The 13,126-nt window shown below is 29.9% G+C and overlaps 1 protein-coding gene across 1 annotated transcript; it reads left to right on the top strand.

The window, feature by feature from the left end:
* The first annotated feature begins 264 nt into the window (after positions 1-264).
* Positions 265-12,646, top strand: LOC134691599 (uncharacterized). Its single transcript, XM_063552166.1, has 7 exons — positions 265-398; positions 1,972-2,143; positions 8,388-8,467; positions 9,767-9,838; positions 10,719-10,733; positions 12,100-12,117; positions 12,603-12,646. The coding sequence occupies exons 1-7, from the start codon at positions 329-331 to the stop codon at positions 12,644-12,646; spliced, it is 471 nt and encodes a 156-aa protein (XP_063408236.1). The 5' UTR covers positions 265-328.
* The last annotated feature ends 480 nt before the right edge of the window (positions 12,647-13,126 follow it).

Here is a 13,126-nt window from a genome sequence, read left to right as displayed (position 1 = left end):
CAAACATTACAAGTTGTACTTGTTAAGGATAATGACAAAAACCATCTCAAAAATCGTACAAAGAAAAAATAAGCGTATCATACATTGACATATTCAGCTATCAATGTCCAAATTGTTTTATGTTATGTAGTGTGGTTTAGTGACCTTCTCATCATTAGAATGAACTTTATTATTTATTTTTGCATAATTTGTCAATGTATTTTGCAGGTAACATCCCATTACGTATAATGTATAATCATATATACGTGACTGTGTTGCATAAGTGATTTAGACATCCCCTATTGTTCTGTGTGTGTTTTAACATTTATTTCAATTCATTTTTGTTAACATGATCATTAAGACGATGAGTTGTTCTTCAATATTTTTTGTGTTGTTATTTTCTTTACTGTTTGTTTTAGGTAAGTGGAATTATTTATATTTATACAATAAAAAAACTATAAAGATAAACATACCAATGTTAATGTATAAATCAACAAACTGGACACCAAGCGATTAAAAACTTAAAAATGAATAATTGTTTTTTTGTAGATCACCAATTTACATCTATCAACTAGTAGTATTTTATATGTTATGTTTTTGTTTTTAATTTTAACTCTTGCAAAGATAGTTTGAAGGGAAAAAGAAACACTTTTACAAAAATTAGAATATTTTTTTTTCAAAACCTTAACCGATTTATACTTTTCATTAGCAGTTAGCAAATATTTAATCATTTTATTGTTCTGTTCATTGGAGCAAATAAAAAATGACGTCAAATGAAATGTTATAGGTTCCTCTTAATTTTCAATTGTTAGACTGAGGATAAGGCGGTCATGCCAAAAAATATTCGACATTTTGAAGTCGACAACTGTTTTATTTTTATTTTAACTGTTGTAGACTGGCGTTTTAAAATTGTCTGAAAGAAGTTTCCTACCGACAATAGTTATGTGATATATAGTTTACCAATGCAATGTCACACAAGCTTTAAAACCAAATGGCAAACGCATTATATATTATATGTATCGACCAACGAGGCATCAATAAAATGCAGACAATTTAATACATTTTTATTGAAACAGCAATGCTACATCAATCTTAGTTTACATAAGAAAATGCCTGTACCAAGTCAGGAATATGGCAGTTGTTGTCCATTCGTTTGATGTGTTTGAGCTATGGATTTCGTCATTTGGTTATGGAGTTTCGGTTTTGAATTTTTCTCGGAGTTTAATATTTTTATGATTTGACTTTTGATGCAGCAAACATAAACAATGAAGTAATATATATATATAATCATACACTAAAAACAGATATGTTAAGCCATGTTCTATTTGGGGATGTAACAGCAATTGATATAGTGTATCCTTGTTTAAACTTCATGTGGTGAACAAATCTCTACAGTGACGTACATTCTGTAAGTGTTTGGGATTCTTAGTATATTTTTTAACCTTCTCTATTTAAAAAAAAAATTGTCTAGATATCAGACGTATAATTATGTACACCAGACGCGCGTTTCGTCTACAAAAGACTTATATCCGACGCTTAATTCCAAAAGTAACAAAAACAATTCAACATTGAGGACCCTTTATTCTAAAATATGTTAGCCAAATACAGTTAAAGAAATGTAATCCTTTGGTAGAAAATTCTTAGTTCTTCGAAAAATTTGAGTTAAAAAAAACAGTACATTTACAATTACGTCCTTACTAGTAATAATTTATAGGAATGACTAGTACTGCCGATATTTTTTATCGATGTAATTGATGTATAAAACCCAACTTACAAACTTCGCTTACCTGTCGTTCGCATTTTAATAAATTGTGCTTGGTTCGGTCGATTTTTATACCAATATACTCCACATGTTGGTCCATTTTATTTGATGCTGGCAGGAAAATTATCAGGCAGATCAGTGGTTATTACATAACAGAACAAAATGATTTCTTATTAAAAATTGACACTTTATGTAAAATATGTATTCAGCTGTTTTCATTTGTTTTTCAGTTGATTCACTTTGCAATTTTCCATGCGCTGTCCGAGAGAAACAAACATTCTCAAGTCAATTCGGAACGTTTAAGTTTTGTCGCTATAATTCATCCTATCTGATCAGAAGTAGTGGAAGTAAACAGGAAAGGCAAGAGTGTTACATGAGAAGCGGACCATTCACTGTCTTAAGGTATTTATCAATTTTAAAATAATCTCCCTCGAAAACATCCATAGTACATAAAGGTGAAATTAGAGAACAGAAAGCATACAAAGTACATAGTGAGCTATAAAAGGACGATACAATAGCAAAGTGTAACCCATATAAAAAATATATACGAAAGTATTGATTCAAACATGTTTACATCATTTCAAAACTGAAACATCTATAGTGTGTGATAACATTGTGTGAGGGAAATCGACGTTTGCTGTACCACTGTTCACTCCAGCGCAATTTATGACAATACCACTTCATCAATCAGAATGATTTGTTTTGCAGTGATTCAAGAAATGATTTTACTTTGATGTCACGTATTATTTATGGATCAATCAATGTATTAAAAATGGGAATTTTCTGTATAAAGTAAATGATTATGTTGACTTTTGAAGGCCAAACTTTCTACAGGCTTAAAAACGCAAATGAAAGATCCAAAAACTATACCAATACAGAACGAAATGTTTATGAAATTATAGCAAATCTATAGGTTAACAAATTTTTATTCTTTATTGCAAAATAATGAACTTAAAAATATCTGAAATTTTCTCCCTCCCCAGTTTACCCCTATACAATTATATGATGTGGACTGGTCACTGTTATTGAATTGTAGGCAATTTGATTGGATTAACTCGTTATTAGTTTACCTTCAAACTTGTTTATGCTTTTCATACATGACTATTGATTAATTAGAACGTGCATACATGTGTACGGTAACTAAAATGACCTTCAAACTGGACACTGGACGAGTAAATACTATGTTTTATCAATGAACGTTAAGGTATGAAAGTAAAGAATTGCCACTTCTTCTATTTTCACAAAATTTTCTGAATACACAGTTGAAAGATTATTTTTTAAAAGCCTATTGTGGAGATAATGAGAAAGTTTACAAGTAAGACGTTTTGTTCCATTAAACAAGTCATTTTCTTAAGAGAAATGCCGAAATGTATTTTACGCACGACTACGGCAGGTAAATTAATATTTATCATAACAAAAAAAAGTATTTTTCAGTTTCATTAGAATATGTTAATTACAATTAATCCCAAACGTAAGAAGTAAGTTAATAAAGTCAAAATATGTGCGATCTGCCTATTTCTGGACATCAAAAATCAATACGATCGTTTTAAAGTCAATTTCGTCTACCTCACAAAATCTTGTTAGGCACTATAGTTACGTCGTATTCATGGGAGATAACTCATGCAACAAGTAAGGAGCTCAGTAAGGTTCCCCGCAGATGAATAGTTAGGTTATTCACCCCTCATTATAAATGATTATAGCTGTTTATCATTCTTTTCTCTTAAACTAAAATTACCTTAATTTTTTCACATCACGTAATTACGTAGAATAATCCAACACCTTTTTACAGGTGGTTTTCATTAATTAAAACAAATAGCTTATTTAGCGACCTTACTGCACTTACAATACATTAGCCTGTTTAATCTTTAATTGGAAACTTATAACACGTAATGTCTAATTTGCCTCGACGACGATAAATAGTGCGGCGTTATTACTGTTAAATAAAGTCAAGGGTGAACATTTTACACACTCCCTATTTCCATTCTCAATTTTATACAATAATTTCAAATCGATTTCAACTTAAAAGTCAATTGCGCAATAAGTCCAGACATTGTAATTTTAAACCAAATCCTCCAAAATGGAAAATAATTTGCTTGATGTACATTTATTAGTGCTGCGTAATTACTGTTAAATAAAGTCAAGGATGAAGATTTGTTGATATAATGTGAATCACACAATTGCTGTTTATGTTCATGCAGAATTGTCTTCTCTATAAGAAACATACAATGTAAATACAAAAAAATCCTATACATTTTATTTTGTATTATTTGCATTTTGTTTATTTTCTGTGATAACATCTTCTAACATCAGACTTGGACTTCTTTTGAACTGAATGTTAATGTCCGTATTGTTATGCGTTTACTTTCCTACATTGGTTAGAGGGATAGGGGGTTGAGATCTTATGAACATGTTGAACCCCGCTGCATTTTTGCGCATGTCCCATGTCAGGAGCCTCTAGCCTTTGCTAGCCTTGTATTGTATTATTTCTAATTTTAGTTTCTGGTATACAATTTTGAGTTAAGTACGGCGTTCATTATCTCTGAACTAGTACAGTGGGGTGCTCATTTTCGCCATATTTCAAATGCAAAATATTCTTAAGCTTGAAAACGTGTTTGTATGAAAATAATCACCTTAAAAGTTAGATTAAAAGGTGCTTGAAATTGCCTGATGTTTTGTCAATGGGGGACACATATTCGCCGTTTTTATACATCTATTTAAACCCAAATAACTGCAATTTTAAACAATATTTTTCAAATCAATTCATTATAGATGGCAATATCAGACATTTTAAAGGTGTACAGAACTGAAATTTAGGGCAATCAGTCAAAGATTTACTAAGAAATACTTCATTGAAATATTGTTACTCATTCAGAAAATTGGCCGAAAATCGTTATCCATTTTTCGGTCAATTGCGGTGAGTGCTGCAATGTTGTCGTAGTTTAAAATAAAATCATATTAGTTATTGAAACCTTAGTTACTGGCATATTTCTTCCATTTCAGCCAACTTTTGAAGTATTTACAACTCAAAATTATAAAACGGCGAATTTGTGTCCTCGGCGAATATGCGCACCCCACTCTATATATAATATTTGTTAAGGGGTCAGCTGAAGGACACCTCCGGGTGAGGGAATTTCTCGCGGCGTTGAAGACCTGTTGGTGACCATCTGCTGTTGTCTGTTCTATTATCGGATTGTTGTCTCTTTTACACACTCCCAATTTCCATTTTCAGTTGTATACAATAATTTCAAGTCGATTGCATCTCTAGAAGTCAATTGCGCAATAAGTCAAGACATTGTAATTTTAAGCCAAATCCTCAAAAATGGAAAAAAAATGTTAATAATTCACTTCCGGCTTTCAGTTATTTTAACGTCAAATAGTCACAAATACATCATGAAAAGACATCAATTGAACATTATTCTTTGTTGGTGCTCATTTAGTACGGTTTTTGGTATGAATATTGAGGTATTATCTCCTGCAAACACTTGCTATTACATATATATTATGCTAAATGGGTGATATGTAACTATTGGTAAATATATTTCGTATTCTTTGAAGATAATATATAACAAAAACTGTCATGTGTGTCGTCATCTTTGCAGTTTAATTGACTTTCAAATGAATAATTATGGCAAATCAAATATTTTTAAACTTATAAATGGTTAAGTGGTGCTACCGTCTCCAGTGCTTTTACGAAATAATGGTTATAACATCGGATGTGTTTGAAACCGTGACATCTTGTTCTTGATCATTTGGAAGTGTGCATGTCTTTGTGTGACTGGCACGAGTAAAGATAGACACTGAATTTGCATTTCAGTTTTGAATTGCCATTTGGTATGAAATATGACTAAGACTTGGGTGTGGATGCTTGACATTTTTTTAATTAACGTCCACACAATATGCATTCAAAATTAATAAATCGTAAATAATGATCTGCTTTTGATTGTTTAATATGCAACTATTTTGCATAAAGTGTGAATGATGTCTTTTAATATTCGCAGATAAACAACAACATAAATGTGTGCTTATTTATATTAAAAAAAGTGGAATGCTGTCAGTTAATATTTTAGACAAATCATTTCAATAAGCACAATAATAAGCATGACATAATTTAATATTGCTTTTTATGATTTCAACACATATGTAAATAAAATCTATTATTTTTTTTTTAATCCGATCGACTGTTAAATGTTTTTATAATTCGATATTCGTTCCTTGCAACAGTTCATCTCTTGATATGTTTTTTTTTAATAAATACTATAATATGAAAGTTCAAATATACCTTCTGAGTGGTGTTCGGAAATACTGTTTTGTTCTTATTCTTGTTTGCTTGATCTTTTATATTTTTGTCATAAAGTTATATGTCTTTCTGCGTCATATGGATTGAGATTGTCCCATTGGTAGTTTTTTTAATTTTTTAATAGAAAAAATGAAACCATAGATCGTACGACAAGTTTACACAGAGAATGTATCACACTACAAATATGCTTGTGCAACCTGCAAAACAATGTGTGTAGCGATATACACACGATTTATTACCTACAACTTTTACATTCATTTGAAATATTTGAAAACTATTATATTATAAAAAAAAAGAAAAAAATGCTACAAAACAAGTTCTTCAATCAACATTCGTGTCCTTAAGTTTTTCCTTTTCTTATTATTTATTATCGTTATAGTTATCATAAACATTCTTTAGATGAATATCATTCGATCTAGAATAATTATTGTATAGATATTACACTAAGTAAGATGTATGGTTTAATCAAGAAGAAGAAATAACACAATTTAACAGTCACACGGTGTTACGCCCCTTACTCGATTTACGACGTTTGAAGTACGGTAAACTACTAAGGTTGTAATTATTTTAGAGCTAGTTTGAAATGATTTCAAGTTAAATGTATGTTGTGGTGCACACGAAGAATTTATCACGCTGCAAATAGGCTTGATCGAAAAGAAAAGTGTTGTGATATACGCCTGATTTATTACATACAACTTCAACATTGAATTTAAAATATATGATTACTATTATATTATAAAAAAAATGTTCCTACAAAACAAGTTCTCCAATCAACATTCTTGTTTTAAAGTTTTTCATTTTTTTTATTATTATTTATTACTGTTAATATCATTATATATAGCTACTTATTATTCTATCTATAATAATTACAGTATAAATATCAAACCATATAAGATGTATGATTTTAATCAGGAAAAAGAATGAACACTTGAATAATAAGTTTTGACAGTTACAAGAATGTTCGTTCTTTATTCGATTTACGACTTTAAATCAACGATAAACTACTAGTGGCTTTATTATTCTTAGGCTAGTTTAAAAAAATCTTTGGTTAATCGTTTACTCTAATCAAACGCTATCGTGCAACGAATTCGAAAGCGGTATATTAATACATCATCGTGTATTGTATAGACTTTTTATTATTTACAAGAATGGTGTAATTTTCGATCTTATACTTTACACAGATGTTCTATTTTAAGAATTATAATAATAAAACTCTAATATTTATAATGAAAATGATTTATGTAATGATAGTGTCGGTAATAACATGAATAGATAACAGCCATTTGTCATTCGTTTGATTTGAACTTATTTTATCTTGATTTGACCAATTTTTTTGTCGACGGGCAAATTATAGGGAAAACGGTTGTATTACATTTTCCCAGCATTAGGTTGGCCTTTTGTGTACCCAAAACAGGTGAAGGAAGTCAAATTAGGAGTGCTGTGATTGGATATAAGGGACCAATATATTTTGTATTTATCTATGAATAACTGCAGTGTGTTTATTCATAACATAAATTTTAAAACCTATTGAAATATTTTCTATAGAATTATTCGAAAAGACTTCCAAAATTTCAATATTTGGTGCATAATGACGGTAGGCATGGATAACATAAACAAGCTCCGTTGGAAGTTGATCATGATACTATTTGGCTTTATTTTTTAAAACAGAACACTAAAGTACTAAAACCATATCTAACTGTTTTATCCAGGTTTTTATCATAAAAATTGGTAAATTTAGAAAATGTTAATGTTGTCGCCTATGGCAGTGAAGATAGTACCACTTTCCCTATAGTTGGGTTGTATACTCTCCAATGACTATGTTAGATGTATGCTTGGACAATGAAACCATTATTGATATTAGTAATTTTGTTTTCAAACAAATTCTAACACATGTGTTTTTTCTTAATAAAAGCTGGGCTTCGATATTAGTCATAACAACTAAAGATAGTCCTCCTACAAAAAGTTATATACAAAAAATCTAAATAATCACTGTTTGAAAAAATGTCCAATAAATTCATTACATTTAATTAATAAAGTAATAGAATTAAAAAAAAATAGAATTAATAACAGTTGGATACAAGTCCATTTTCAGATATAGAAATATTTATCAAAGAATCGTTATGTATACCGTATTTAACTAAGTAAATTTTATAAAAAAGATTGTCTTCAAAATTTCTACTAATTTCTTCAGCCACAAATAAAATATGTACAATGAAAAAGTGGTGACTGTTTTTGAAAAGGTTGAATGGTTAAGAATGTATGTATTGCATAATGTTACTCAAATTGAATTGCATAAAAAGATGATATATCTTTAGTCATAATATATATATATATAATACTTTCTTACAGTCGAAATGGCAATCAATATCAATGTGTGAAGGAAGTAGAACTCTCGGGAAAGATCACGTGGGTGTACGAGAGCAAGTTTAGTATGTATTGATTTTTTTCTGGCAACAATCTCCTACACAACTGCATCTACATGCTTGTTTTATGTTTACTATTACATGTGCTATTGTTGATTTTTTTTGTCTGTGTAGACTAGCTATACTACAATATAATATCATCCTAAAGGAATAGACTTATATTGTATATCATCATAAATGTACGTAAAAGGTTAACACATTGCGACGATGACGACGAATGAACTTCAACGGAATTTAAATAACAGTTCCATAAATCAAGTAAATGAGCTTTACGTTAAACTGGCCAAACCCCAATTTAGAAACTCCAAGAATTCGTATAAGACATATTTAGCAAAGGAATTCAGTGCATTTGACTGCTTATTATTTTAATCATGTTTATTTGTTTCATTTGTAGATTTTTATTATTCTTACATTTTAATCAACATAATTAGCATTTGTTTTTTGTTAAATTTATTGTTAAAGAAATAATTATTTGATATAAAAAAAAAAGAAAAGATAAATCATTCTCAATCATATTGATCCTACTTTTTTCAACTTAACGCTCGTATAACAGAGGTGTAATCTTACTAATTCTTGCTTGGGTGGTCATACTTTTTTATAATGTATTGTTTTAAATGACGTCCAAACTATGATTACTCTTATATTTGTGATTCATGTCCATTTTTTGAAGTTTAAACTGATCTTATTGTGTGCTGTTACACCACTGTCGTAGATTATATGATGGTTTAGTGCTGACAACATATAATCCTACTACAATTTTTGTATGACTGTTCAAAATGAAGAGTGTTGTATGTCATTTTTAATTCGCATTTCAATTGTAATCCATTTATCAGGTGGACTTTTATAGCGGGCTACATGTTATTCATCTTCCCTATTGTTGAGGGCCGCACATAATGAGGGTGACCGTTAATTGAATGTATGTTGTTCAGCTGGACTCTAGTAGATAGTTGTCTCATAAGCATATGTAGAAGTCATATCGCATCTTTTCATTTTTATTTCCAAAGGTGTTTTAATTAGAAAGCCGATCTGCCTCCTATTCAATTGTTAGTATTGCACCCTTTTCCTGGTCTCTTAAACACATGTTAAGCTTGTTTATTTTTCGTGGGAAACACATCATCTATAATCCGACATATTAACATTCAACTGACCAAATGGACCAATAAGACACCTTTAACTTTCAATTCATCTATATATTTTATAATTATATCATATCTTTATTTTCATTCAAATTTTAGAGAAATATAATCATACTTACAGAGTGAGATGTTAATCTGTATATCTATTTAATTTTATATCTTTTTATAGGAACTTACAAACATCCTCCAACTATCTGTGCCATTTGTTCGCCAAAGTATATGAATCCAATAGTTTATGTAGGTAAGTGTCTATATCATTTTCTTAATTTAATGTCAGGACATTAAAAGTCACGATGAAAACAACTAGAACATATTAGGTAATTTCAAGAAATGTCTGCGTATTTGACTTTTTGACGGGATGTAGAACAAAGATCATATGTAGATTAGATAAGGCTAACAACACAAAAAAGAGAACAGGCAAACTAAATTTGATATTTTATAGATATTAAGAGTTTTTAAGGTAGCCGAAGAAGGATGGAAAAGGGTGTAGAATCGTTAAGGAGATTGCAAATGCATTGTTCTTTATTATCCATCCAGAAAAACAAACGCATATTCAAGACGGGACAATACCATTGTGATATGAATTGAAACCTTTCACAGTACCTAAAAAACTAAAACACTAACATGACTAAATAATTGTTAACATACAAACATTATAGTATAAAACTTCGAAGGTCGGCATACCATACTCTCAAGACACACTTATTTGACTTAGAGCTGTCCAGTACTGGCCCTTTTGTGTGACATCTAAATGTTTAACACTCTGTTTTCTTGTCTACATGTCTTTTGGTTTCACTTTGATGGAAATCGAACGCATGACCCCACGCACACTAGGAAGCCATCGTATAAAAATACAGCCGGAAAAGTCAATGCGAAGGAAAGACCAATTAGAAAAATATGCAAAGACTGTAGCAGAAAAGTAATAGTACAAAACATTTCTGCTAGAATGATATAAATGTTCTTTTTGATACTTTATCCCAAATTTAAAGTATGTTTAACATTTTTAATACATTTGTTATCTTCTATATGTAGTTTCAATAGATGCAACGATTAAATTACTTTCTTTTAACTTTTATGTTTTGATGTCTATCCTTATAATTCATTTTTTACTTTTACTTCAGCTAAAGGAGTATCACGTAAGTAGATATTTTCTGGTTGTGTAATGTAAACGTTTTTTTATGTATGATAATAACACTTTTTACTATGATATATGTGCATGTCGATTAATAACAGTGTATTTATGATGGTCATTCGAGATATGTATAGATTTTTATCACAAGGTTATGACAAGTCACTGACCAACAGTGCACTCATACGGATCATTCTCAAAATATCATATTGATGATTAAAATAAAAAGCAAAATAACAAAAATACCGAACAAATTGGAAAATAAAAAAAAAAATCAGTAAACAAATGGCAATAGCAAAAGCTCAAACACATCAAACGAATGAAAAACAACTGTCATATTCCTGACTTGGTACAAGAATTTTATAATATAGAAAAGGGTGAATTAAAAACAGTTATATAACTGTATGACAGCTGAATAAAATTGTATTCTACTGGAAACGACGTGAGAACAAAAAAAAACAGACATAGTAGACAGAAGTCAATAAAAGCATCTTTTGATATTTAACGTAATTCTTGTTTTCGGAGATTCGGGTTAAATACAACCACCCTGATTTATTAGCCATTGGGTTTGGACCAGTTCTATAATTCAATATATGGAATATGAGAACAGGCTAAAATAGGAATAATCAAATTAAAACTGGTTTCAAAAAGTAGAACTATAATGTGATCGGTAAGAAGCATGTCGGATATATTTTAAAATGCAAACAAAATCGACAAATAGTATAGTTTTCAAGGAGAACATAGGACATTTATATAGGAAGAAGCTGGGGGAAAGTCTCGAAGTAGATTATCCATGTATGTTACCTTAAAGAAGATAATGAATGATAACAGTTATTATTTGGCACTTAAAATTAAAAATGATAAAATAGTAAAATGACTTAAGAGTTCCGAAATTATGTTTATTTTATAGATACTTGAACAGGTTAATATAACATAAAAACGTTAATGCAGAAATACCATTGGCAGTATGCAATTTAAACGTGTCGAAACTGACACATTTGACCAGTATCATTTTCTGTTGCAGGAAAATTGGTACCGTTAATGTTTTTTAAAACGTTGTGTTTGGTCAAAATGTATATTAGATAATGTCTCGTTCACACCAATAAAAAAGTAGAACGTGACATTGGCAGGTCAGGGTAAGCGTAACGTCGATTCAGAGTATTTATTTCAAGCAGATTGATGTCAACTCTGACTGTTATAATAGCTTGTTTGTTAAATTGTAGATTGATATGCTTTTACACGAATTTTTAAAGTTTGAAAAATAAGATTATGTGGTTTTTAATACTTATTATGATCTACCGGTATATTCACAGATTACTATATAAATCAAACTATGTCAATATAATTCAGTTAATGCATATTTTTATTTTCAGTGAAATTTGCAAAATGTTGTAAGTATTCATTTGATATTTCTACAAATTTTTTGTGTATATAGTTATCACAGGTACCAGGATTATAATTTAGTACGCCAGACGCGCGTTTCGTCCAATTAGGACTCATAAGTTACGCTCAAATCAAAATATGTATAAAGCCAAACAAGTACAAAGTTGAAGAGCATTGAGGATTTAAAATTCTAAAACGTTGTGCCTAATACGGCTAAGGTAATCTATACCTTGAAAATTCTATTTTTTGTAAACAGGAAATTTATAAACATGACCACATTATTGATATTCATGTCAACACTGAAGTGCTGACTACTGGGCTGGTGATAACCTCGGGGACGAAACGTCCACCAGCAGTGGCATCGAGTGCACAAATCTGCTTTCTATTTCGAACTTAACAAAAAGTTAAATATCTCATAGAATACGTTTCATACGTTCAAGATCATAACATATTGGTATACTTGTTTTGCTTTAAATACTTTCTCAATTGGAAGCTGTTTTCTTGCATTATTTGTTTTTGGAAACATTTCGTAATTGAATATTAAAATTATAGATTTTATAAATAACAGGGAATATTTTACAAGTAATTTTTGTTTCAAATATTTGTTGCACAAAACATTTTGTATTCCACATGTATCTGTGTTAAATATACTTGCATACCTTCATTGTAAGGTGTATTCAATTGTTTCTTTTTAATTTGCAGTGAAGCCACCACGTAAGTACCACAATCAAACAAAATAAGTTTATTATTTAAGAAATGGCGGATGGATACCAGAGAGATTTTTAAATTCATAGATAAAAAAAAATAAAAAATTACAACGCCATAGCTAAAAATAACAGACAACAGTACACATGGTACACAAGACACAACATAGAAAATTAAAGACTAAATGTACCCTTGAATATAAAGGCTTGATTTTTATTATATACATCTAGAAATCAGAAATCTCTTGTCAGACATTACCCCTTTCCTAATGTATGTATTCATAAGCAATAGTTGTAATCGACCAATGAACTG

Source organism: Mytilus trossulus, chromosome 11 (assembly GCF_036588685.1).
Source record: "Mytilus trossulus isolate FHL-02 chromosome 11, PNRI_Mtr1.1.1.hap1, whole genome shotgun sequence".
Classification (NCBI taxonomy): Eukaryota; Metazoa; Mollusca; class Bivalvia; order Mytilida; family Mytilidae; genus Mytilus; species Mytilus trossulus.
This window is presented reverse-complemented; position numbering and strand designations above follow the sequence as displayed.

Coding starts and splice junctions, on each gene's coding strand:
- LOC134691599 (XM_063552166.1), top strand. CDS start 329: ATGATCATTAAGACGATGAGTTGTTCTTCAATATTTTTTGTGTTGTTA. Junction 2,144..8,387: donor GGACCATTCACTGTCTTAAG/GTATTTATCAAT, acceptor ACTTTCTTACAG/TCGAAATGGCAATCAATATC. Junction 8,468..9,766: donor GGTGTACGAGAGCAAGTTTA/GTATGTATTGAT, acceptor ATCTTTTTATAG/GAACTTACAAACATCCTCCA.